The following is a 25,049-nucleotide window of genomic DNA, read 5'->3' as shown; positions in this document are numbered from 1 at the left end:
GAGACACACACCCACAGTGTTTTAACTGTTACACTCACACATCCACATGCACACTCACTCACATGCACTCACATAGACACGTGGGTACGCGCACACACAGGCACTCACGTGCTCGTGCACATAGACACAGACAGAGTTTCCAGCACACCATGGGGGATTTATGATGCGGCCGCTCCTATAAAGCTGGCTGGAACTAACAAAGGGGTGAAGATTGTTTCAGAGGGACACCGGCCTCGTCTTCCCTTCTAGAGGTGCATGCTTAAATGAAGATGAATAAAGATGAATAAAGATTTTGTAAAAATAACTACTGAGTTCCGGTGCAGTTTTCTGGATCCCTCGACGAATAAAGAACCGGGGTAAAAACTGATTTCGCAACAGGAAGCTACAGTCAAACTTTATTTACAGCATGAATCCCTTTGAGTCACTGCAGACAGACTTAGAGCTCGAGCAGAGACTCCTTACTGAGGAGGCACCCCAGCCTCAGCCCACGGCAGGGACGGACCGAACACCTGGCAACCTCAGCGAAGCCCCGCCCCATCAGCCCAGCACCAAGACATTTACTTTCTCTTTATCGCACATGTCGACGACCTCGCGTGAACGGGTGCGGCTGAAAGAAGCTTCACCTGGACATGATTCAGCTCACCTTTATTTACATCACAGCAGTCACAGAGATCCACCTTAAACAATTCCACCTTAAATTTAAAGCCTCACAAAGGTGAACTGGCGGGTTTCTGTATTTTTTTAAAGGTCCAAACATTAAAAAGAAACAAACAAACAAACTGATGACAGACGAAGAACTCTGCACATTAAAGATCAATCATGATGTCACTTCCTGCAGGTTTGAGAGCGCAGCTTCCTCTTCATGATGCTGTGGTCGCTCTCCCGAGCCTCCTCCGCTGCTCCGGGTGTCTTACGGGACAAACAAAGACACATTTATATTTACCAACAAACAAACAGCCGACTCCGCTTCACGCCTCAGAGTCAGACTCCATCTCACCGTGTGTGGCGAGTCAACCATCGGTGCCCACGGGTCCATATTGTAAAGCTTCCTGCGGCCTCGCCGGGGTTTGGTTGCCACGGTTACTGCCTCCTTCTCCACCGAGCGGATGTTTTTCTCTGCAGAGAGGACGGGACGGTGAGTTCGCTCTAGAGCTGCAGGGCCTGATGAGCCTGTTAGAAACATTACTAACTTCAGGTAAACGTTTTTCTGTTTTAACATAAAATCAGATTTGTTTAAAGGCACGCTGACAGCTCAGCGCTGCCCCCTGCTGGTGCTGGGTGATCGAGGCGTGGCTGACCTTTGCTGCCCAGGACGGAGGGCGAGGTGTGGATCGCCTCGTCAATCCTCTGCAGAGCGTATCCTCTCTCCTGCACCACAGAAGAAGAAGGAAGTTTCAGGTGAGGGCTCTGAGAACGTGTGAGCTCATCTACCTGTTGGCTGGGACGGCTCACCTGAACGCAACGGGCGTTTCCCCTCGGTTTGTTCCTCTTGTTTTCACTGTACACCAAATCCTGAAACACAACAGCACACACACATCAGCGCGCCTGACACACACACACACACACACACACACACACACACACACACACCAGCATCACCTCGACACAGCTTGTTGAGGTCATGCTGCGTTTGAGTGGCGCCACCTATCGTTCAGGAGAATACTGCGGCAGCTTCCTGCTGTGTAACAGATAGACTGAAGAGTATACTGGTGCCCTTAGACTCCTCCCCGCTGTGACAGCTGCTGGCAGCGAGTATCTGCCAGTCTGGCACAGTGAGGCGAGATGAGGCGGCGCTTCAGAAGACGATAAAAGTCCACCGCGTGGTGATTTTAATAATGATTTTAATGTTTGTTCTAAATGACTCTGAAACAACCAATCACGGCTCGGGAGGCTCAGTTTCACATCTGGAGTCTGCAGTGAACCTTAATTATTCACCCAATCACAGCGATAGGCTTAAATAGGCTCCTCCCTACCTCCAGCTCGCAGCTCTTCCTCTTCCTCCCGGTCGTTCTGGGAGTTTTCTTCCTGGCGGCCATGTTGGACCTAAGAGGAGAGTCTCGAAGGTCCTGAAAGAAAAGTAAAAACAAAGCAGAACGCTCCTTCGTCAAAACCCCGTCAGCATTTCTTCTTCTCTTGTACCTTTTCAGGCTGACTTACCTGTGTGTTCACCTGCAGGCAAGTGTCTCTCTCCTTCTTCACTGCCTCACACTCCCTGCTCTTCATCCTCCTGCCCCCCCCATCCTCCTCCTGGTTCCTCTCCTGGAGTTTCTGGATCTCCTTTTTCAGCTCTTCCACCAGAGGCAGCTTCCTCTCCTCCTCCATGGCCCTGTTCTCCTTCTCCTCCTCCTCCCTCCTCCGCAGCTCTGACAGGAAAAACAGGTCGGAATCAAATCAAAGACACACACACACACAAACGCACGCAGACACACACTTCTTTCCGAAGAACGTTTATCATTTTAAAGAGACGCCCTGACGTCAGCATTAACAGGAAACAGTTTCCAGGTAACCAATCAGAGAAAGCGTTACCTCGACTGAGCGTCTCCACCTGTCGGCGGCTTTCTTCCAGACGTTTCTCCTTCTCATCCAAGACTCGCTGCAGCTCTGACACACAAACAACATCATCAGCCAATCAGCTGAGAGCAGCAGCCACCTGACCATCCCCATCATCTGATTGGTTACTCACCTCCCATCTCCGTCTCCCGCTGCCTCCTCCTCTCTTCGCTCTCCTGAAATGCTGCTTGTAGGGCGTCGCCTTCTGAATTGAGCTCCGCCCTCAGGCTCTCCAGCTGGTGGGAGAACTCTGCTCTCTGATTTGCCAGCTCCTCTCTGAGCTCAGCGCACCTGTTCTCGCTGCAGGAGGAGAAGACGAGTTTTAACCTCTGTTTATGGATAGATGAAACCTGATTGGTGGCAATATTGATCACCTGAGCGTAAGCTCCGCCTCCAGCCACTGCTTGTCTGTCTGCAGCTCTGCGATCTCTTGGGATTTCTGAGCCGAGCGCTGGAGCGCCGCCTCGCTCTCCTTCTTCAGCTCCTCCATGGCGGCGTGGAAAACGCTGCTGCTGCTCCGCCCCTCCTCCTCGTCCTCCTGAAAACATCAGCCAGTGAGTCATCATGAGCACGCTCCAGGATCAACCAACCGGCTTTCACAAAAAAAGAGAACCTTCACTTCCTGTCGAAGGCGCTCCACTTCCTGCGTCAGACTGCTGATGGAGTTGTTCTTCTCCTCTGACTGGTGCTCCAGGTCGTGGAGGCGGGTCTTTGTGGCGTTGAACTGCTCTGATAGGCTGTCGGATCTGTCAGTCTGTTGTTTGAGCTGCACCTGCAGGCTGGTCACCTGGAAGGACGCAAAGACCGTCAGCAGAAGAAGAAGCAGGAGGAGGAGAAGAAGAAGCAGGAGGAGGAGAAGAAGAAGCAGGAGGGGAAGCAGAAGAAGAAGAAGAAGAAGAAGCAGAAGCAGAAGAAGAAGAAGAAGCAGAAGAAGAAGCAGAAGCAGAAGAAGCAGAAGAAGAAGCAGAAGCAGAAGAAGAAGAAGCAGAAGCAGAAGAAGAAGAAGAAGCAGAAGCAGAAGAAGAAGCAGAAGCAGCAGAAGCAGAAGCAGCAGAAGAAGAAGAAGAAGAAGCAGAAGCAGAAGAAGAAGCAGAAGCAGAAGAAGCAGAAGAAGCAGAAGAAGAAGAAGAAGAAGCAGAAGCAGAAGAAGCAGAAGAAGCAGAAGAAGAAGCAGAAGAAGCAGAAGCAGAAGAAGCAGAAGAAGCAGAAGCAGAAGAAGAGCACCTCCGTCTGCAGCTGGAAGATCCCGTTCACCAGAGCTTTGTTCTCCTTCTGCAGTCTGGACACCTCCCTCTGCTCCGCCTCCAGAGACACCAACACAGTGTCACAGTTTGGACACCCGTCCAGGTCTACAGCGAGGGGGGAGGGGTCAGGACAGAAAGGGGAGGAGTCAGGAGAGGAGACAAAGTGAGGCAAGTTCAGTGTTTTTCTCTGATGAACAAAAGTATATGGACACGTGTGTGCAGCATCTGCTTATGTTCCTGTCCACGTACTTTTGAGCGCCAGCAGCTGCTCCTCCAGCAGCACCTGCTCCTTTTTCAGCCCCTCCACCTCCGCCACCCGGCTCCTCAGCTCCTCCTCCAGCCTCGCCTTCTCTTGCAGCAGCTCCTCCTCCCTCCCTCTGAGCTCCACGATGGCCTCATCCTTTCTGTCATTTTCCTCCTGCAGCCTCCAGATCTCCTCCTCCAAGACCACTGAGGAGGAACATGATGACAGGAGCATGAAGGTTCAGCACAAGCTCTTCATGTTTCCCCACCTCCACCTCTCCCCTCACCTCTCCTGTTTGCTCCTCGCTGCTCCTCATCTTCCACACAGTCACGCTGACGTTTCCTGCTCCCCTCCTCCTCCTCCTCCTCCCGTCCTCTCCTCCTCGTGCAGTGGCAGGTCTGCTGAAGCTCCAGCAGCTGCGACCGTATTGACTCAATCAGCTGCCTCTGCATGAAAGAACACCGCATTAGGCCTCAGCGGGAATCGAACCTGGAAACCATGAACAGAGCACACTCACGTCTCGGGTGGCGTCCTCCACGGCGTCGTCCATGGCTGCCTGGAGCCTGGAGAGGGCGCCGTCCTTCTGCCGACACAACTCCATCAGTTCCGACACCTCCTGCTGCTGCTGCTCCAGACGCTGGAAGAGAACACGAGGAGAAGAGTTAGTGGAGCAGAGCCGAGTGAGAGCAGGAGCCAGAACACCACAGAAGGAGGAGGAGGAGGCTCGGATGTACCTTCTCGGCTTCTTGCAGTTGGTCACGTGACTGCTGGTTCTCCAGTCGCAGCGCCTCCAGCTCTGCAGGGACAAATCAGAGTGACCTCAGCGAGAAGTGTGCACGTGTGTGTGCACGATACAGTCAAAGGGCCGCGACACCTCGGCGACTCTTCAGACTAGAGCTGGGCGATATAAGATTTTTTTCATATCACGATATGTTTTTTTCATGTCAGGCGATAACGATATATATCACGATATAAGCCAAATAACTATATTTGTAAGATTTAAATGTGCCGTTGCTCACAAGTAAAATATGAAATAATCAGCAGCTTGTTTTAATTAAAATATTTATTTCCCATAATAAGTTCAACAGGGCAGATGTACTTAAGGAACATGAGACTTCAGTTTCAGATAAATAAAGGCAAATATTGCAAACTACACAAAAGGCAGCCGCTAAAGCGTTTAAGTTTCAAAACAGAACAAACAAACAGACTAAATTGTCAATTCCACTTAGAAACAAAATATTAATTCTAAAAATAAATCTTAGGTCGTTTTACAGAAGAACAGACAAAATTGACTAACTTATGTCAATATCAAATAAACTGAGAACTAAAAGGAAATTCTCAATCTCTCCTTGTTGTATAGCTTAGCTTTTCAAACAGTTTTAACAGTTACTTTAGTCTGACAAAAGCCGAATGACGAATTAGCGCTTTCAGTCAGAGAGTGAGCATGCACCGCTTTATTGTATTTCCAGACTTGCTTTCGGCACAATTTACAGTGCGCGCTACTCTGTTTTTTGTCAGACTTGAAATAGCCGAAATACCTTCACACTACGGAACTTCTGTGGCCCTTCTGTTCGACAAGCTCTCCGGCATTGGAACCATCATCGTTTTTTCTTCGGTAACCTTCGCTCACGCTCTCGGTTCATTTTTCTCTAGTCAGCAAACTCATTTCCTTCATTACCCGGGCTGCACGGCTGCAAACACAAATACACATGTGCGGCTTGGCGCTTGTGCTGCACGTAACAAGTCACGTGACGTGACGCTGCGGCTGTGATTGGTTCGGCTCTGCGCTACTTAATTTGGATTGGCTGTACTTATTTATTTATTTTTTTTAAGCGGACAAGAGAGATGAGGCCTATCACAATAGTTTAATTTTTCTATCGAGAAAAAGTTATTTCGCAACACATATCGTTATCGTTCTATCGCCCAGCTCTACTTCAGACGCGAGAAAACTTAAAAACTTTAACAAACAGCGAGGCCTGCTTTACACTGCACAGCGAACACGCTACAATAATCACATGACCACCTCAGAGCACGCGCTTTGGCGACAGTGGGAAGGAAAAACTCCCGTCAAACAGTACGAAACCTGAAGCAGAACCAGGGAGGAAGATGAGCTGAGAGCCAGAGACTAAAACCAACTAATGATTAAAGATGGAGGCCTCACGGCTCCACCCAACTTTAATCATTAAGTACTAACTTCACCTGCTCGCGTCCTGTTTAAACCCCGCCCCCGGACCCGTGCTGTGTGTGTGTGTGTGTGTGTGTGTGTGTGTGTGGGGTACCTGTGGTGTGTGTGTGCTGGGTCAGACAGCGGTGGACACTCTGAGCGTCCTCTCTGATCTTCTCCAGGTCTTCACTCATGGAGCTGATGATTCCCTCCAGCAGCACCACCTGCTCCTCCTAACAGTCGATCATGATCAATACTGAGTAATCGATCCTGCCTGTGTGTGTGTGTGTGTGTGCGCGCGTGTGCGTGTGTCTGTGTCACCTTGTTGCTGTCCGTGCTGAGAGCAGACAGGTCGACAGTCTTACTGACGAGGTTCTTCAGGATCTCCACCCTCTTCTCCGCCCGCTCCTCTAGGATCTCCCGCTCCTTCTCCAGGCGGTCGCTGACAGACACGTGGACAAACCCGCCGTTAAAACGTCACATGATCGCAGCACCGGTCACATGACAGCAGACCTGCACTCACCTGTAGTCCTTCTCCATCTTTTTGAAGAGCTCCATGAACTCAGCGCTGACTTCTTCTCTGACCTGAGCCTCGAGAACGAGACGCAGCGCCGCCTCCCTGCCCTCCTGCTGAAACACGCACATCAGCAAACAACACACAAGCTTTAAGCCCCTCCTCCCTCGTAGGGGAGACATCACTGTCTGAAGCACAAGGACTCCTGGTGGCGTTACAAACATCAGGATGTGCACGCTGTCGTTGACGTTTTAATGAAAGCGGCTGAAAACTAACATCAGTGATGACATCAGCAGGTTCAGCATCGTTACCTTCTCTTCCTCCTCCATCGTCACGTCCCACTTCTCCTCATCCTCGCCTCCTGCCTCCAGCACCGTTCCCTCCATCATGCTCTCCTCCTCCCCATCTTCCTCACCCTCTTCGCCATCTTCGTCCTCCAACACGTCCTCCAGGCTCGTCTCCCAGGCGACCAGTGAGCTCTTTCTGCCCCTCCCCGACACGTTTCTGCGGCAGTCTGCCTCGTCGATGATCAGCGACAGCTCCATGGCCGACCTCTGGGAGGAACCGGGACCGTCGGGGACCGTCGGCCTCGAGTTCAGCACCACCACCTGCGCCCAGGTGAGAATGTGTCAGCAGTCCTTAACCACACGTTTCCAGCAAGTCTCACAATGAAAACAGGAAGTCTGACACGCTCGTGCTCACTGACCTTCTGAGCCAGCGCCGAGAACTTGAGCACGTTGAGCGTCTCGTCAAAGCACGACGAGTTCTGGTTGATGTTGACCACCATGGAGACCCGCCCGGCACCACAGAAGAAGAACTGCAGGAAGTGTGTGAGCTTGGACTCCCTGAAGGGAATGTGGTGCTGAAACCTGCAGCGAGGACACAGGTACACACTCAGACACGCCCTCGGGTACCTGAGGCCTGAAGGCAAAGGTGTCATAGTTCTGACATTATGATGTCACAAACAACGACATGACAATAAGTAAAGTTGCTTTGATGAGAGCGTGGCGAGGACATAACTGTGTCGGGCTGATGACGACCCTCTGACACGTCCATCACAGCTGTTCTTACAAATTCAAACTTACTCTCTGCCATCACGTTCCTCGTCTACAATAATGAAATTATTTAGATCAGAGTCAAACAAAGACTTTAGGCGGGATTAGAAACATGACGTCATCACAGTAAATCATTTCTTTGCAGGAGTGGCACTGACTCCAGGTCCGATGAGGACGCGCGGGCTCGTCCCGACCCTCCGTGCACAAACCAGCCCTCAGTGTGACTCTTACTTGGCGTTCTGGTTGAGCCTCATGGCGTGGATGCACTTTCCGAGCGTGAGCAGCGAGCTGTTGATGTTTCCCGCCTCCTTCAGCCTCTCGCCGGTGTTGTGCGTCCGCGAGCACCTCTCCGACCCGGCCAGATCGCACAGCGCGAGCCTGAACACACAAACAGAAGTATCACCTGCACGCCCCGCCTCTGCCTCCACCGCACGCTCATCGCAGAACCATGAGCCCGACTTACTCGCTGATGCCGAGGACTCTGGGAACGCCGACGTCGTCCACGCGCAGGATCCTGATGGAGAAGATGCTGTGGCTGCAGAACACAGAGTGAGCGTTACTGAAGCTAAACAACCACAGGTGGAAACAGGACGACGGTGTCTGCTGCTGACCTCCTGCTGGACAGCTGGTTCAGGCGGGTGGAGGAGAAGCTCTGGTTCCTCTTTCCGATCTTCATCACTCTGTACGCCTCCTCCGAACTGCTCACCTGGACCCAGCGCAGGTCTGAGGGACATCGCAAACACAGTCATTAAACGGCGCGGCGAGCCAGCTGCTTTGATTTAGAAACACCATGACAACAGCCGCACTCAGCCACGCGAGTATTCGTGATGGTGAATGTCTTGTGCCGACCACGGCAGGTTATCGTCGTCACGGTAACCTAACCCTACAGTGTCACAATCAACTTATTTTGAATGTTCCCAGCAGGAACTTTCAAAATAAGAGCGCGGAGATCGTTTGGGAGGAATGGAGCAGCCGGTGTGAGAAACAATGGATTCACCAAACACGTCCACGCACATTTAATCATTAATATTAATGATCAGCGACTCAGCTCTGTCTCATCTGTGTAACAGGTTTGATTTCAATATAATAATAATCTGTCGTGTCCACCGACAGTCATGGATTTAAAGTACTTCCTGTGTGTGGCTCACACATGTCAGGGCTTTTATTGCAGTGGTTTCAGTGAGTGTGGCCATAGCTGGGCGGGACGTGACTGCGAACTAAACGAACTCCGACCCTCGAATCGTCTGTGTGAGCGAGCGTTACCTTTGATGAATGAGTTTCCTTTCACGTCCTGAGACAGACGCAGGACCGTCCTCTTCTGCTGGCCGCCGGGAACCTGAACATCACACAGTCAGTCAGTCACATGATCACAGGAGGCACAGCGCCCCCTGCAGCTGCACCGACACCACAGAGATCTGACACACATGCAGTAAAAGCAGCTGTAAACTGAGGGAATAAAGAGTAAGGCAGCCGTGCTCAGAGAAAACTGAAATCAGCGTGGAACGTGTGAGCGCCTGCAGCACGTGCTCGGTCCTGTTATTGGTTGGTAATGGGTCAGCTGATCCTTATAAAGCCAGAGAACAAAAATGAGCGCAGGCAGAAGAAACCAGCCAGAGGTCGTGACTGCTGGACACCGTTGATGCCCGGTGTCCATGGCAACACCTTCACTAAAGGGGACATCCCAACAAGAAAGAATAAGGCTCCACCTGATGGTGATGCTCAGTAATTACAAGTTAAAGTCTCAGTGAGGCAGAGCTTCAGCTTTACAAAATAAAACTGATGAAAAACAGCCTGGCCGAGACCTGACGGGCTCGGCCAATCACAGCCAAGATCATCAAGGCCGCCGGTGAGGTCAAAGCAGCATGTCTCCAAGGATCCATGTTTTTCCTTTTTTATGTACCCTGGGTTATTTGTTGGTTTGGTGTGTAATTTTCAATTTATTGTGTGTAAATTTTAGACGTGTCCAGTCTGCAGTGTGTGTTTGGTTTTCATGGATTTACTGTTATTGTTGTTATTTCCTGTTTTAATGGTAAAATCTAAATTTTTAAATAATGTTTTAGTGGTAATGTAAATTTACTTAAAGAGGCTCAGGATGAAAATGTGCAAAGAAAACATGAATGTGTTCGTGTGTGTGTGTCACCTGTTCGAGCAGGTCGTGGATGTTCTCGTTGTAAATCTCACAGAAGGAAACCCAGACGGAGAAACGGACGTTTGAGTCGACGTCCAAACAGAAACTGTCGGCCTCTGAGACGCTGTTCACACTGCTGTCACTGCTCAGAGACGAGCCTGAACGAACACACACACACACACACACAGCTCGTTTTAAAGCTCACAGTTCATCAGACGTCCGTTTGTTTTCTTTTCTTTAATAATTCACATTTTTATTTATAGAAAAACTGTTTGAGGAAAGCTTCAAACATCAACCTTCTCTCAGCCAGGATCTGCAAATGAGTCCATCTGTTGTTGGACTGAGACACTGTTTGTTTCATCAGAGTAAATCAGTGTGAGGTGAGATTAATAACCCACACACTCAACTCCTGCAGTTTATCTTCACAGATCAGTGATCACGCCTAACACCACCTTTAAAGATCATAAGCTCGGCGTTTCTCCAGCTTTTATTCCCGTCCTGATTAAATCAGAGTCACTGACCTTCGAGGAATGTCGACCTTCCAGTCGTCGCGCTTCTGTCGCTCTGTGGAGAGGAAGCAGAGACAGCTCAGCTCAACGCACGCGCTCACACCATGCTGCGACGCTCCCTGTTGCCTGCCTCACCTCCTTCAGCATCCTCAGCAGGTTCCTCTTGCTGCTGCTCTCGGCCGCCTGCTGGTCTGGAGTCAGTCTGCTGAAGTCTCGGCAGCGCTGAGGCTTCAGGTCACAGCGGCCGTACAGGCGGCCTTCGATGCTGTTGAAGATGACTGACAGAGACCTGGGCAGCAGACCCGAGTCGTGGTCCGGACCTGAGCGACAGACGGACACAGTTGGACAGTTAGTCAGAGTCGGGCAGAGAGGCGGGTGATCGCAGACAGGAGGGGGCGGGGCTCTGACCGAGGAAGGTGAAGGTCTTCCCGGCGTTGGTGACTCCGTACGTGAAAACCAGACAGTTTCCTCCCTGCAGAACGTCTCGGACCAAACCCCGGACTGAGCCCTCGAACACCTTCCTCTGACTCGCCTCTGGACCGAACACCTGAAACACAACCACGACACAAATGGCACACCTGAAGGCACCACGGCAACAACAGGGTGAAGCAGGTGGGACGGGTGTGCACAGCTCCGGTCAGGTGACACGTACCTGCGTGAAGGTGAACCTCTGGGCCGTTTGTGGGAGGGACTTGTCGCTCTGTCGGTTTGACTGGCAGCTCCTGGGAGCCTTGAGGACCACAGTGTCCGGCCCCTCGATCGTCACACAGTCCTACAGAGGAAAAGACACCTGCGCTGCTCATTCAGGCCTACAGACCGTGAACGGTCCAGGTCTGTGAGCAGGTCACAAAGACGTGGTGGTGTGCATGTGACAGATCTAATCCATAACCGATGATGGAATCAGGAATAAGAACGTTTCCCTCTGCATGTAAATGTTATGTGAGGAAGAAGTTCCTGTTTTATCCTCCTTAATATTTGTGTTTAGTGAAGCTTTTTCCTGAGCATGGACTGAATGAAGTTTGGTTCCTGTCAGCTTCACCTGTGTCTCACATCAGTCCTCTGTTTTTAACTGAATGACATCCAGCCTGCTCCTCGGTGAGGAATACAGAACTGGTATCGATTAGGGCTGGGTATCGTCACTGATTTCTAGAATCGATTCGTTTCCGATTCACAAGGTCCCGATTCGATTCGATCCACGATTCGATTCAATTCAATTTGAATCTGGGAAATTTTGACAGTCAGAAATATTATAATTCAGATCAGTACATTTACATATTTTTGTATCTATAAAAAGGAAGCTGACACACGCAAGACTTTATCAAAGGTGTGAGCGTCACAGCAGAGGCCTTTGTGTCAAAGTAGCTGAAGATAAAACACAGAAAAACATGAAGGTTTTCCTGGCCTGGGATTTTATAAAAATATTCTGTAGTACATCAAAAACGAAAGAAAACCATTAATCAACATATGAACGTTACCTCTGACGTTACAGCGGTTTTATTAGAGACACTAAGCGTTTTGCATTTTGCATAATTTTAAAAAGTTTAAATTTGTTCAGTATTGAACGGCAGAAATTAGGTTTTCTTTTCGGAAGTATGTAAACGGAAAAAAAAAAAAAACAGCAGCCGACAGCGCTGTAAACAACAGTAGACTTGTGCGTAACAAGCAAGCGAATAATGCAGAAAACAGATTTTTAGACGGGAAACTGTTCTTGAAGTACAGAGAGAGAGAGAGAGAGAGAGAGAGAGCTGTGCATGAAGTGTGATTTTTATCGTTGTGGAAGCAAAACAGTAAAAGTCAGAGTGATTTCATGACGATGTTTATGTGAAGCGTAGTTTGGATCTTCTTTGGCTGCTGGTTCGGTCAATATTGTTTGGAGAGAGATCAAACTAACAGCTTTAGAATCAGCGCAAAAAGGGCGTGAACACAAAGCGCGGACCCGCCGAAACATCAGAATCAGCGAGCTGTCGGCTTTCAGCCCGACCGTGTCCGTGCAGTTGTTGTGCCAGAAAGTGATTGCCGTCCGCGGGAGCGCGCACAGCCGCTTAAAGCTGCAGCGCCCGTCGGGTGAGAAAGGCGACATCTCACTGATTCTGATCCGCATGTCGCGCTGTGTGTTTATGTCCTCTCATTTACTGTCTTAGCTGTTTGGTGGTTGTTGAAATTTTGTGAGGTTTCACCTGAGATTCTGGCGTTTCGGGCAAAATAAATTTATATTAAAAAATCGATTCAGGATTTTAATGAATCGATTTCACGTTATCCAAGACAGAATCTATTTTAATCGATGAATCGATTATTAAAACCCACCCCTAGTATCGATCCATTGAGCTCTGCTGTAGACACCCAGAGTAGGAGAAAGCTGGAATGGTGAATCCCTGCCAGCAGCTGTAAAACACTGCAGTGTGTGTTTGTGTGTATGTGTCACCTGTGCCTCTCCGCTGCCGCTCTCAGCTGCAGTAAAGGGTCGAACCCTCAGGTAAACCTGCAGGTTCTCCGACTGCTCCTGAGCGTCGTCCTGCAAAGAGAGCAGCATCAGTCACATGACCTGCATCCAACTCTGGGACAGGTAATCATCAGACAGCGACAGCATGTTACAGGAAACAGCAGGTACAGATGTGCATGTCTGTGCATGGAGGATGAATACATTGGATGCTTTTAATGGGAAATTTCCTGAAAACTAATAAACAAAAAACAAAGAAAATGGTTCCGATTTCACAGCAAACTGGAAGAAAACCATTGCTATTAATGGTGACTGTACTGATGCTTTGAATAATCCCAACACGCATCAGTGGGTTTCAAACATCAAAAGGACCACAGAGATCCTCGTCGTGTGGAAGACAGTTTGTGGTGTTTGTGGATCTCTCCGTGTATGTGGTTCAAAGAAAGAAACTCTGATTTAAACATGTGCAGGAACAACAGCACAGTCTGATGCTGCTCTGCAAGTCCCATGGATGGGTCAGTGATGTACTACAGCCTGTCCGAGGTCAGGACGGACCGTGGTGGACCTACCTGTGTTGGCATGGCAGAAAACTCAGCCAGCAGGTCCTTCTTTATGTCCCCCACCTCCACTGGTCCCAGTCTCTCCGGCCTTCCAGCTAAACTGGAATCCATTCTCTCTGCAAACACATCAGTCCAATCAACCACCGTTTTATCAAAGTCTCCCCGCAGGGAGTTTTACCTACAGCTCACAGGCAGCATAGATCCCCACTGAGTGTCTAATAGAGCTTTAATCTGCGCCGATTTTACCAGCTGGATGAGGTGCTGCCTTTAAACATGTCTCCTATCATCATCCCGCTTCTGTGCGACTGAGATTTAAACGAGAGTTTTAATTTCGCAGAAATGATAACGGAGTTCGGCCTGACTCCAGCACTGCCCAAATACAAGCTACCGGAGTGTAAACATCCTGCACAGCTCAGAGTAATTCACAGCTTTGACCAATTACAGCAAGCAAACACGAACAAACAACAGCAAACAGAAGGTAAACAAAGACCGTTTTTACACTCCGCTAACTTTGTTGTTAGCATTAGCCACCTCATCTACGCGTTTTAACGATTTCAGCAAAGCGGAACTTCGATTTAAATGACAGAATTACGATTTAAATCGACATTTTATGAAACTCGAACTCACGTGTCGTATATTTTATTCCACACACACTCTATTTACAACAGCAAACATGAGAAACTGCCCGTCGGCCGTGCTGCGCTGTCCTCTCCGCGGTTTACTTTTTAAACTAGGACAGTACGACCAATCAGAGAACATATACGAAGCAACGTCACAGAATCGTTGTTGCCTTCAGATAGAATCTCGCGAGATCAATATAGTCTTTCTTTTTAACAAATAGTCACACGACGCTGCTTTTTGTTGTTGCTGTTTTTTTTTAATGATTGTCGAGTTTTGAGTTTTTCTATGTTACAGAAATATAGAAATAAGTTATCGAAGCCAGTAACAAATGAACAAGTGTGGTTAAAAAATCACAACGTCATATTTGAAATTAAGAATAGCTGTCAGCTCTTTAAGAAAAAATGTAATATAAACCTTATTTATATAAATATTTTGACTAATGTGTTATTTTCATTTTTCGAATTATCCTCTAATTTGTTTTAATTTAATCTCGACTTTTCTCTTCTCTTCGACTGAATCTTCTTATACATATATATGCGAATTCTTGTTTGGTAAAAAATGAAATCTTGTAAACACCGCCGCATGAAACTGACGTCATCACATGGCGTCGGTAACGGGCAGGAGGACTGAAGCGGATTTGGGGATTAGATGCTGACTGCAGTCGATCCAGCTGGACTTACTCCTCTTTATCGGGACCAAAGTGACTCCGTGAGGCGAAGCTGCAGCAGCTCCACCGAAGAAACGCCGCGAATAGAAGCAAACGGGCGGAGGACGAAGACGAAGCGACACGGTTGCCTTGACAACAGTGAGACAACCTGGGAGGAGGGGGAGGGGAATTATTTTTAGTCCCGCTATTGATTAACTCTTTAACTCTTTGGGTCCATTGTGTGGCGATTCACCTGTAACAGGTGAGAGAGTTCTGGAAATCAGATCCATCAAACACGGTACGGGAGCTGAGAGGGGTCAATTAATAATAATCGCGACAGGAGGCAGAGGATAGTGATAGAGACTAACATACAACGATTAAATATTGTTGCGTATTGAGAGAGCAGCACATGTGTGTAGGTAACAGCACCCTCTCACATCACAAACTGTTATTAAACCAGGAGTGAAATAAAAAGCACATCTGTGGGGAGAGAAGGGAGCAGGTGGAGGAGAGCCTGGAGGGTGGAGGTATGCTCTGGAGACAAGAGGAATGAAAGGTGTGTGAATGAGAGGGAGACAGGTGGAAGGAGCAGAGGTTCAGGTATTGATATAGAGTGGCTATATCTGCCAAAGGTGGATGAAGATGGAGCTGCAGGCAGGAGGAGACGAGGAAGACCTCAGAGGAGGTTCATGGATGTAGTGAAGGAGGATGTGCGGACACATTTCATTTTTATTCAATGTGACCAAAACGAGCCACTCAGCTACAACTATCGCCACCTGGTGGCTTTCAGATAGAATACTGCGGTTTCCGACCAGGAAGCTGTTTCCATGGCTGTATCCCTATTCAGGGTCTGCAGCCTTAAAGTACGCAGCCATTGAGCCTTAACGGTCCACAAGGGCCGCGTACTCAAAGACCGCTAAGGCCGGAAGTGCGAGGCTTGTGAAATGGGACGGTGTAGCCTCCGTCGCGCTGGCCAGGTTGCCTAGCAACCATGACACTAACAGCAGGAAACGTTTCATACAGCTTTGTTTGACAGAAATGAAGGAGAACATATTTTGTTCATTTGTTTGTACATGAGCTTTGATTTGATAACTATCTGAGGCTGAGACCACAGGACTGTAAAACATGATAGTTGGGCTTCATTCCTGTACTGAACAGTCATTTAAGATTAGCTAGTAAATAACAATTAGCTAATGTTTTTCATGAGACTAAAGTCATCTCACTTTGGTAATGTAAATATAATATGGCCAATATTATAGTTATTATTTCAATCATTATTAGTTATTACAGCAGTGAATGAACTCTGTTTCAAATACTGAGCTTCAGTAAAGATTCAAGCTGCATTTATTTATATTTCCTGTCACCTTAAATCTTCACTCAAAGACAGGTTTCTTTGACACTGTATATATAACTGTGTTATATATAAGAGACAAATATTGTTCTTTTAATATGTTGGCATTACTAAATTTCTCTCAGTGCTTACTTTAAATATCCATAACATCATCAGATTCTCTGTGAGATTAAGGTCGACTATTGAACGGCGTATATTTTAAAGTAAAGGCTTTAAAACCAAGTTAGTACATTCATCACTGATGTCACATAATTTTGCCGACATGTGGCCAACAGTAATGTTTTAATGTTCTTCATTATTCAACATTCGCACATAAATAAGTGACAGAATACTTAGTTTTAAAAGTTTACTCTTCGGGCGCCCCTCTTCCACCATTTTTTTTTTTTTTTTTGCAAAATTATTCACACCCACCGCCGCACTATGCATTCTGGGATATGTTGGGCCACGAAGTCTACACCGCCACATCCTTAAAATTCAGGGAAATGAAGGACGCATTTGAGGGACGCATTTCGAGCAGCCTGTGAATTGGGACAGCCTTCGTCGTGTCGCTGTGATGTAATCGGCCTTAAAATGCAGCTTTTAAGGCTGCAGACCCTGAATTGCAGCCTATGTTTTTACTGTCTGTGTTCAGGACTCTTCCTGTGACGACCCTGTGTGAATAAAGCTTCACCTGCCCCTTCTGCTGTGATGTCCTCCGCTGAGTCGAGTGGTGATGGAGGGAAGTGGCTGGACGCTCACTACGACCCGGTGGCCGGCATCTACAGTTTCTCGTCCTGCCTGGACCTGGCAGACCTGAGCGGGGACGGGGAGAACCGGCTGGTGGTCGGGGATCTGGGCTCCGGGTCGTCAGGGATGAAGCTGAAGGTGTACCGCGGCACGGCGCTGATGAGCGAGAGCACGCTGCTGGACCTGCCCGCTGGCCTCGTCGCCTTCTTCATGGACCTGCACGAGCCCCGTATCCCCGCTGTCGCCGTGGCCTCTGGACCCTGCATCTACGTCTACAAGAACCTGCGGCCATATTTCAAGTTCACCCTGCCTGGCCTGGAGATCAACACACTGGAGCAGGTCTGTGTGTGTGTGTGTGTGTGTGTGTGTGTGTTACCTGTGTCACGGGGACTCTGGTTCATTTAACGACAAACAGTCCTTAAATTCATTTAAGGACAAACAGTCCTTAAATGAACCAGGGGTCCAGTTCTGTTCATCTTCTGTTTGGCTGTAGAAGATGTGAAGATGACCACAGTAGGAGGATCTTCCTCTTTTCTGATGTCATGCAGGCTCCGGAGTAGAAGAGCATTTAGATCAGTCTGAAGCCTGAACAGGATGTCACTGTGCCCTGATGATGTGCTGTCTTATGTTGAGGAGCCATATCAGCTACTGTTCAGTGAATGTTAGTCAGAAATCACCACACTGACCCTAATGTCATTTAAAAGCACTGAGCATGTCCTTTTTACTGTAAACACACCTGAGTGTACCTGTGACGTCCTGCTGCGCTTTAATTGGTCAGGATGTGTGGCAGCAGGTGAGGGAGGGGCAGATCGACCCTCTGACCCTGAAGGAGATGTTGGAGAGCATCAGGAAGAAGGCTGATGTTCCGCTGTCAGTCCGCTCGCTCAACTTCCTGTCTCTGGAGCTCCACGAGATGGACGAGTTCGTTGAACTGCACAAACACCAGCCGATCAAGCGCCAGGTAACTGCCAGGTCGCATCATCCACGATGACATCATTGCGATCCTTTTACATCTGTCTTTATGATTCATTTGGTTTTCTTCTTTCTACCTATTTCACATGTCAGCTCCTGTTTGTATTGATGGTTCACTGTATAAATCTGTATCTCATCACCAACAGTCCAAAACCCTGAAATATTCACTCGGTCATCATGTAAATCAAAGAATGGCGAGACGTTCTCTCTCCGACAACGCAAAACTTTATTGGCTGATAGTTGCTGATATATCGGCCGGGCGTGTGGACTAGGGCTGCCACGATTAGTCGACTAGTCACGATTACGTCGACTATCAAAATCGTCGACGACTGATTTAATAGTCGACGCATCGTTTGAAGCTTTGTAAGATCACAAAAGACGCAGGAATAAGTAGTAGGATTTAAGAGTGTAATAACGGACTGAAACAGAAGATGGCAGCACTGCATGTACAAGGATGCCAGCTGCCGTTACACTCAAGAAGAAGAAGCAGCAGTGTCCCAGAATTCATAGCGCGGCCCTGCTCAGTTTTCAACAATGGCGGCAGCTAGTTAGTTTTAATATTACTCTTATTAATCTTTCTGGGTCACAAAATAAACGTTTAACATATTTTCAGGCGAGAATGTAGCTGTGTAAACCTCAAATATTTGCTCAGTTTATCAAGACACTGCATATTTTCAAAAGCGCCCGACGCTTTTCGGAGACGCCTGTTACCCACTAGCTCGATAGCTGCCGGGGCAAGGCTCACTAGAGCCCGTGAGAACACCGGACTCCGGCAAATCGTTTTCAAACCCACCACTGTCTTTTCGCTACTCAGGTTAAACATATATAAGTCAGTTAGATAACTTAAAAATGTTATTGTTTGGCCTTTTTTTTGAGTATTTTATTTGTTCCTGAGTAAATCGGTTTGGCTGAGATTAAAGTTATAGTTTATACACGACTGAATAAACGTCAAGCAGACAACTGATTATCAGAAGTGTGAGATGTTCGAGAATATACTCCGTGTCCCGTTATATTTTAGATAGCAAGGAGTTTATTAAACTTTACCGAAACAATCTGTAAATCTCATTAAATTTAATAAACTATCATCTTGTCTTTATTTTTAGTTAGCACATACCCTAAACACTTAAAACTGTAAGCTAATGTTATATAAGAGCAGATGCTGCTGGTGCAATAAGCTGTACGTTTTACGTCCAATGGATGCATGATCCGATTAGTCGACTAATCGCAAAAATAATCGGTGACTAGTCGACTATCAAAATAATCGTTTGTGGCAGCCCTAGTGTGGACAGATGGCTGGTGCTTCGTAGTTATCCATTGTATCACATAGGTTTTTCAAAATGCTCAGAAGGTTTTACAGCAGGAGATGTTTTACATTTTGTAAAATGTAAGTTTGTTTCCATGGAAAGTCAGGTTTCAAAGTTCGTCACAATATCAGATTTCACAGTTTAGTTAAACTAGTTTAGGTTAGTTTGGTTAGTTATCTGACAGGTTAATTCACCTTTTCATAAAAAAGTCAAACCAAAGAGGACCTACAAGTTATCCCTGTGGGACTCCATATGCAGCCTCTGTTACAGACATAAAACAGTTCTGACAGATGGCTCAGCATCCGGTCTGTAAGTTCTCAGGAGCATAAAGAAAAATGAACTTCACATGAGGAGGGAGCAGCGCCTCATTAAAGGTCTGAATATACAGATAGCAGTTTCTCAGTTTCAGTCCCCAGCTCATGTTCCCATTGGCTCATTCTTTCAGACGGTCATCACCTGCATCGGGACTCTGAAGAAAAACATGGCAGATGAGGACGGCGTGAGCTGTCTGGTGATCGGGACGGAGAGCGGCGAGGTCTTCATCCTTGACCCCGAAGCTTTCATCATCCTCTCCAAGGTAAAGTCGCTCCACGGCCCACTGTGGGACCGACCGCATCTGTTTATTTACTTCAAAGCAGCTCAGGCCAGCCTGTGGAGCACCACAGGGATCAGCACTGGGCCCCTATCAGATACTCAAATCTGCACTCACTGAAAGATTTAGACACATTTCTGAGATGTCCTGGAAAATAACCCCCGTCCTGAACATCGGTCGTCTCCATGTTTACCTGAGAGCAAACATAAAGAAAACAAAGATCACTTTTTAATTGAACCCTTGTGTTGAAGATGTCGCTGCCGGCCGTCCCCACCATCATGGATGTGACGGGTCAGTTCGACGTGGAGTTTCGGATCACGGCGGTGTGTCGCAACGGCAACATCTATATCCTGCGCAGGTGAGACACACCTGGAGAATCCTTTCACAATAAAGGCCGTAAAATGGGAGGAATGGGTTCATGCCAACATTTCCAGATAGAAGTGGAGCCTTAAAGCACATCGTTTTCCTTTTAGCAAAAGGCCCGATCATTTCATGAACCTTAACAAACAGAACGTAAGTAAATATGAGTCTAAAAAGAAATACAGGTACCCCACAGGACAGGAACCCTGTCTGCTGGGTGAAAGTCCTGACCGACCTGTCCGAACATCTGACCCATGCTGGTCAATAGAACAGCATGAAACACAGTTTTCTGTGAAACGTTCGTGGCCCGACTTCATGTCCCTGTGCAGGGCAGGAAGCTCTATCCCTCACTCTCGTCCTCTGAAAAATGACTGCGGGAGGAACGCGGGAACACTTATGTTCAATTTTCATTTTCCAAAGTGAAATTTAAACTTGATTCCACTGTGACATCATCAGGGAGCAGAGGCACATTTACAGAGCTGCGAGTTTCATCCAGGGCCAGACGAACGTAGCTCAGTGTTTCCTTTTTCCTTCAGTGGTGATGAAGCTGCTGTGATCACTGCTGCAGATACTCAAGTTTTACTCTTTAATATCTCTTTGATGTTACGGTCCAGTAATAAAGACTTTGTGGTCGTGCTGCTGTGTTGATGTTGGACTGCTCGCCGGACGATAAGATCCCTCAGCCTGACACACGTTTCCTCATTTGTGCGTCCTTCAGGGAGTCGGACAAACCCAAGTACTGCATTGAGCTGTCGTCTCACGCCGTCGGCCTGGTGAGAGTCGGGAAGAACGTGGTGGTCGGCTGCACTGACGAGACCCTGCAGGGCTTCACACAGAAGGTAAGCCCCGCCCCTGCAGCCACATGTTTGTGAATCTCAGAACTTGGGAAGGGGGGCGGTCGGGATAAACCGTGTTTGTGTTCGATGTTCAGGGGAAGAAGCTTTGGAAGACCGTGCTCGCCGCGCCGATCACCACCATGGCCTCCATGGACCTCCCCACCAGGGGCTTCCAGGCGGTTCTGGTGGGTCTGTCCAACTGTGAGGTGCAGCTGTACCGGGACAAGAACCTGCTGAGCACTATCAAGACCCCCGACATGGTCACCAGCATCTGCTTCGGCCGCTACGGCCGCGAGGACGGGACCCTCATTGTGACCACCAAGGGCGGTGGTCTGATGGTGAAGATCCTGAAGAGGACAGCGACGTTCGACGACAGGGACAGCGCCCCCGGCCCGCCATTGGCCCAAAGCGTTCGCCTCAACGTGCCCAAGAAGACGAAGCTGTACGTGGACCAGACGCTGAGAGAGCGGGAGAGCGGCCTGGCTATGCACCGCGCTTTCCAGATGGACCTGAGCCGCCTGCGGCTGGCCGCCGCCAAAGCTTATGTCAAAGCGCTGGAGTCCAGCCTGACGCCGATGTCCGCCAGCCTCGCTGAGCCGCTCAAGATGAACGCCGTGGTGCAGGGTCTGGGCCCGTCCTTCAAACTGACCCTGAACGTCCAGAACACGGCGGCGTGCCGGCCCATCATGAACCTCGCCATCAGCTTCCTGTACGACGAGAGCCTGTACCGGATGAGGAACCCCTACATGAGGATCCCGCTGCTCGTGCCCGGGCTCATCTACCCCGTGGAGACCTTCGTCGAGTGCACCAGCGACAAGGGCATCTCTGACATCATCAAGGTGTTCGTCCTGCATGAGGGGAGGAGCTCGCCGCTGCTCACTGCCCACATCAACATGCCCGTGAGCGAGGGGCTGACGCTCAACTGACCACATGAAAGCACTCGTCATCCAGGCTGGCGGATGCGCAGATGTGAGGTCATCGCTACATTTCCCAGTTATTCATTCTTCGTTTGTTTTCATCGTTTTATCCAGAAAGACTTTCACTGGTCTCGCTGTCCCATTTACGCTAATAACACTAATTTATTAGATTCAGAAACGCTAACCTTTGTCATGTGACCAAGAAACTCAGACACGTCAGCCCGTCTCCTCTTAGAAGTGTGGGAATAAATGAGCTGCTGACCAAACTGTGTGCGCGCATGTGTGCGTGCGTGCGTGTGTGTGTGCGTGCGTGTGTGTGTGTGTGTGTGCGTGTGTGTGTGTGTGTGCGCGTGTGTGTGCGTGCGTGTGTGTGTGTGTGTGTGTGTGTGTGTGTGTGTGTGTGTGTGTGTGTGTGTGTGTGTGTGTGTGTGTGTGTGTGTGTGTGTGTGTGTGTGTGTGTGTGTGTGTGTGTGTGTGTGTGTGTGTGTGTGTGTGTGTGTGTGTGTGTGTGTGTGCGTGTGCGTGTGTGTGTGGGTCGTCGTGTTTCCATGTATTGTGATTGTCACATTTGTAAAGTTTGTATAGAAACAGTTTTTAATGGAGAATAAAATAAAGTGTGTGTCAGAGTGTGAGGTGTGTTTTCCTTCAGAGAGAATTTGAACTCACATGTTTGTGTTTAGACTCATGAAACGAGATGAGTTTTCTTCACTGTAACAGAAACAGCTCAGAGAACATCAGAGCGCTTCGTTCTTCATCACAGACTCTGTTGTAGTCCTGACCTCTGAGTTTGGTGCTGTGGAGACGAGGTCACATCTATCAGGGAACGAGCAGACGCCAACTCAAACCACTCAGGGTCACGTGTCGTAGATTAACCTTTGACCTGTAGACTCGAGGACCACGCATGCGCGATGGTCACTGCGGCCGAGCCTTTGGACTCATCAGAACTGACGCTCTCAGTTTATGTTATTGAAGTTTTCACGCTGTGAGGAGCTTCAGCTTAATGTCATGATGAAATCCTGAATCTGTGCGATACATGAGACAACCAGTCAGTCTGGCAGACTGAATATTACATTATTAAAGTATAACAGTGATATGAGCCAGAGCTGCTGACTGCAGAGAGCTGGATCATCCGGTCTGCACAGCGACTGATGCAACACAAACGCAAACACAGAGTTTCATCATCACCGTTTTCTCCGCTGTGGCGAAATAACAAAAACCCCTGAAAGTGTTTGTTTGTTTTCAGCCTTTAAAGTCTGCGAGACGACGAGCAGACGCTCAGCCTGAGGGTCGCAGCTGCAGCTGAAGATGAGAAGCCTCCTGGTTTTACTGGGTGAGGAAACTTTCAAAGATTAAACCGTCACAGCTTAAAGCTGCCATTCTGTGAACTCGTATTATTTCTGAAAACAGAATGTAGCATGTGAAAGTTCACTGTGGATGACACAGAAGGACGAAGTTTAAATCTAAACTGACCTTTGTGACATTATGGGGACCTCCGTACATGGGCTCACCAACCACACAGGGACACATTCGGTCCCTGCAGCGTAACAATGTAAATTTTAGGGTAAAAGTTTGATTTGCATGTTTTTAAATGCACTTATTAAAGAAACAAAAGTGAAATCGGTGAGCAAAATGTTCACCTTTTAAAGAAAGAATATATAAATATATAAACAGATGAACCAATGTTGTAACCAGGTGATGTTGTTTACCTTCGATCAGTCAGGTGTTATCACAGTATTTACACCTAATCAGCTGATCACGCTGTTATTCTCTCAGGACGTTTAATTATTCAAAGATCATTTTTAAATATGAAGTTGTTTCTAGAGGAACAAATACACTTTGTAACTTAATATATTGACGAGGTTTGTAATAAAACCTTACGGCTGTGTCCCATAAAATTCTAAATCTGTGTCTGTCCAGCTGTTTTGTGGGTGTGTGACGCTGTTAAGTTCGGTCAGCTGTGCAGCGGTAACCCGAGCAACAGCCGGAGGACGTCGGACAGATGGGGACAGGGACAGTACGGAGCCGGACGGTACTCAGAGATCACGTTTTTGTTGTACGGCTGGTGTGAACGATGTGACACAGCTGCTCACAGCTGGATGTCTGCTGGTTTCAGGGGGACCAGACTCCACCAAGGGCTGGACATCAAGTGCAGCGACGGCGCCGCTGTTTACGCTCCGTTTGACGTGACTCTTAACGGGAAATTGACCGTCTACACCGACCCCACTAAGGCAGCCATCAACGAGGGCATCAACCTGTCAGGACAGGGTGGGTCATCACGTGCAGCCAGCACTAACCGAGTTACTGATCCTGGGTCCGATTCACTGATCGAAGCGTTGCGTTTGTGTCCTGCAGGTCTTTGTTTCAAGCTGTTCTACGTGAGGCCGGACCGAACCTCAGGAACGGTGAGGAAGGGGCAGAGGATCGGCACCATGCTGCCCATGCAGAGCGTTTATCCGGGAATCACCTCACACGTCCACGTCCAGATGTGTGACAAGAGCGACCCCACACCATACTTCTGATCCACCTTCAAACGCCATCGACAACCTTCATTACTAAAGAGGCTTTTCTCTGAATGTTGGTGGAAAACTTTAGCTCCTCATCCATATAAAAGGATTCTGATGTGTTACATTGGCTACAATAAAACACTTTAAAAAACCGTTTCTTTCTTTAGTGTCTGTTGTATACGTGCTGCTTCCTAACAGCTATAATTATTAGTCAGTCATTATTAGGGGCGTGGCCACTTTGACTGGCAGATGGATGTTGACACAGGTGGCTGTAGCTGCAAGCTTCAGCACCTTTGTTTAAATATAAAAAACAACATAAACCAGTGAAAGCCATCACAGTGGCTGCATTCAGTGCTAAAATTCACCCACCTGAACTGGCAGGTTCAGGTTAGTTTTATTTAATTTTCAGTTAAATTCAACTTAATTTAATTTATACAGCGCCAAATCACAACAACAGTCGCCTCAAGGTGCTTTATATTGTAAGGTAGACCCTACAATAATACATACAGAGAAAAACCCAACAATCATATAACCCCCTATGAGCAAGCACTTTGGCGACAGTGGGAAGGAAAAACTCCCTTTAACAGGAAGAAACCTCCGGCAGAACCAGGCTCAGGGAGGGCGGGGCCATCTGTTGTGATTGGTTGGGGTGAGAGAAGGAAGACAGGATAAAGACATGCTGTGGAAGAGAGACAGAGGTTAATAACAGATATGATTCAATGCAGAGAGGTCTGTTAACACATAGTGAGTGAGAAAGGTGACTGGAAAGGAAAAACTCAATGCATCATGGGAATCCCGGCAGCCTCACGTCTATT

At 48.2% G+C, this 25,049-nt stretch overlaps 3 protein-coding genes across 8 annotated transcripts; 2 read left to right on the top strand and 1 right to left on the bottom strand.

The window, feature by feature from the left end:
• Positions 1-628: 628 nt before the first annotated feature.
• LOC116324418 (kinesin-like protein KIF20B) lies at positions 629-14,769 on the bottom strand. 4 transcript variants are annotated; one of them, XM_039616541.1, is made up of 32 exons: positions 14,707-14,769; positions 13,415-13,521; positions 12,831-12,920; positions 11,061-11,180; positions 10,817-10,955; positions 10,544-10,728; positions 10,421-10,463; positions 9,912-10,057; positions 9,035-9,107; positions 8,383-8,494; positions 8,235-8,306; positions 8,003-8,149; positions 7,423-7,585; positions 7,028-7,324; positions 6,726-6,832; positions 6,524-6,644; positions 6,318-6,435; positions 4,773-4,834; positions 4,556-4,675; positions 4,325-4,484; positions 4,044-4,244; positions 3,775-3,899; positions 3,164-3,337; positions 2,925-3,088; positions 2,684-2,850; positions 2,527-2,601; positions 2,158-2,363; positions 1,974-2,066; positions 1,453-1,512; positions 1,299-1,368; positions 998-1,170; positions 629-909 (listed from the first exon to the last, which is right to left on the bottom strand). In XM_039616541.1, exons 2-32 carry the CDS (start codon positions 13,514-13,516, stop codon positions 826-828), a joined length of 3,969 nt encoding a protein of 1,322 aa, XP_039472475.1. In that variant the 5' UTR covers positions 13,517-13,521; positions 14,707-14,769; the 3' UTR covers positions 629-825. The 4 variants fall into 4 exon arrangements, with proteins under 4 accessions (XP_039472475.1, XP_031600862.1, XP_031600864.1 ...); XM_031745002.2 differs by lacking the exon at positions 14,707-14,769 and adding an exon at positions 14,033-14,138; XM_031745004.2 differs by lacking the exon at positions 14,707-14,769 and adding an exon at positions 14,033-14,138 and having other exon boundaries at positions 998-1,116.
• On the top strand, positions 14,695-22,089 carry bbs1 (Bardet-Biedl syndrome 1). 3 transcript variants are annotated; one of them, XM_031744974.2, is made up of 7 exons: positions 14,695-14,831; positions 16,655-17,088; positions 17,528-17,710; positions 19,471-19,602; positions 19,869-19,975; positions 20,696-20,816; positions 20,909-22,089. In XM_031744974.2, exons 2-7 carry the CDS (start codon positions 16,711-16,713, stop codon positions 21,737-21,739), a joined length of 1,752 nt encoding a protein of 583 aa, XP_031600834.2. In that variant the 5' UTR covers positions 14,695-14,831; positions 16,655-16,710; the 3' UTR covers positions 21,740-22,089. The 3 variants fall into 3 exon arrangements, with proteins under 3 accessions (XP_031600834.2, XP_031600835.2, XP_031600836.2); XM_031744975.2 differs by lacking the exon at positions 14,695-14,831 and adding an exon at positions 14,854-14,934; XM_031744976.2 differs by lacking the exon at positions 14,695-14,831 and adding an exon at positions 17,298-17,410 and having other exon boundaries at positions 16,959-17,088.
• An 820-nt stretch (positions 22,090-22,909) lies between these two features.
• On the top strand, positions 22,910-24,388 carry LOC116324421 (leukocyte cell-derived chemotaxin-2-like). The gene is made up of 4 exons (XM_039616061.1): positions 22,910-23,060; positions 23,648-23,759; positions 23,844-23,995; positions 24,083-24,388. The coding sequence occupies exons 1-4, from the start codon at positions 23,036-23,038 to the stop codon at positions 24,247-24,249; spliced, it is 456 nt and encodes a 151-aa protein (XP_039471995.1). The 5' UTR covers positions 22,910-23,035; the 3' UTR covers positions 24,250-24,388.
• Positions 24,389-25,049: the final 661 nt, after the last annotated feature.

Source organism: Oreochromis aureus, linkage group 8 (assembly GCF_013358895.1).
Source record: "Oreochromis aureus strain Israel breed Guangdong linkage group 8, ZZ_aureus, whole genome shotgun sequence".
In the NCBI taxonomy this organism is placed as follows: Eukaryota; Metazoa; Chordata; class Actinopteri; order Cichliformes; family Cichlidae; genus Oreochromis; species Oreochromis aureus.
Note: the sequence above shows the minus strand (reverse complement) of the source record. Positions and strands in the feature narration are given on the sequence as shown.

Coding starts and splice junctions, on each gene's coding strand:
- LOC116324418 (XM_039616541.1), bottom strand. CDS start 13,516: ATGGATTCCAGTTTAGCTGGAAGGCCGGAGAGACTGGGACCAGTGGAG. Junction 8,495..9,034: donor AGGAAACTCATTCATCAAAG/GTAACGCTCGCT, acceptor GATGTCCCTCAG/ACCTGCGCTGGGTCCAGGTG. Junction 6,436..6,523: donor TCAGCACGGACAGCAACAAG/GTGACACAGACA, acceptor ATCGACTGTTAG/GAGGAGCAGGTGGTGCTGCT.
- bbs1 (XM_031744974.2), top strand. CDS start 16,711: ATGTCCTCCGCTGAGTCGAGTGGTGATGGAGGGAAGTGGCTGGACGCT. Junction 17,711..19,470: donor ACCAGCCGATCAAGCGCCAG/GTAACTGCCAGG, acceptor TCATTCTTTCAG/ACGGTCATCACCTGCATCGG. Junction 19,976..20,695: donor AACATCTATATCCTGCGCAG/GTGAGACACACC, acceptor TGCGTCCTTCAG/GGAGTCGGACAAACCCAAGT.
- LOC116324421 (XM_039616061.1), top strand. CDS start 23,036: ATGAGAAGCCTCCTGGTTTTACTGG. Junction 23,061..23,647: donor AAGCCTCCTGGTTTTACTGG/GTGAGGAAACTT, acceptor GTGTCTGTCCAG/CTGTTTTGTGGGTGTGTGAC. Junction 23,760..23,843: donor GGACAGTACGGAGCCGGACG/GTACTCAGAGAT, acceptor TGCTGGTTTCAG/GGGGACCAGACTCCACCAAG.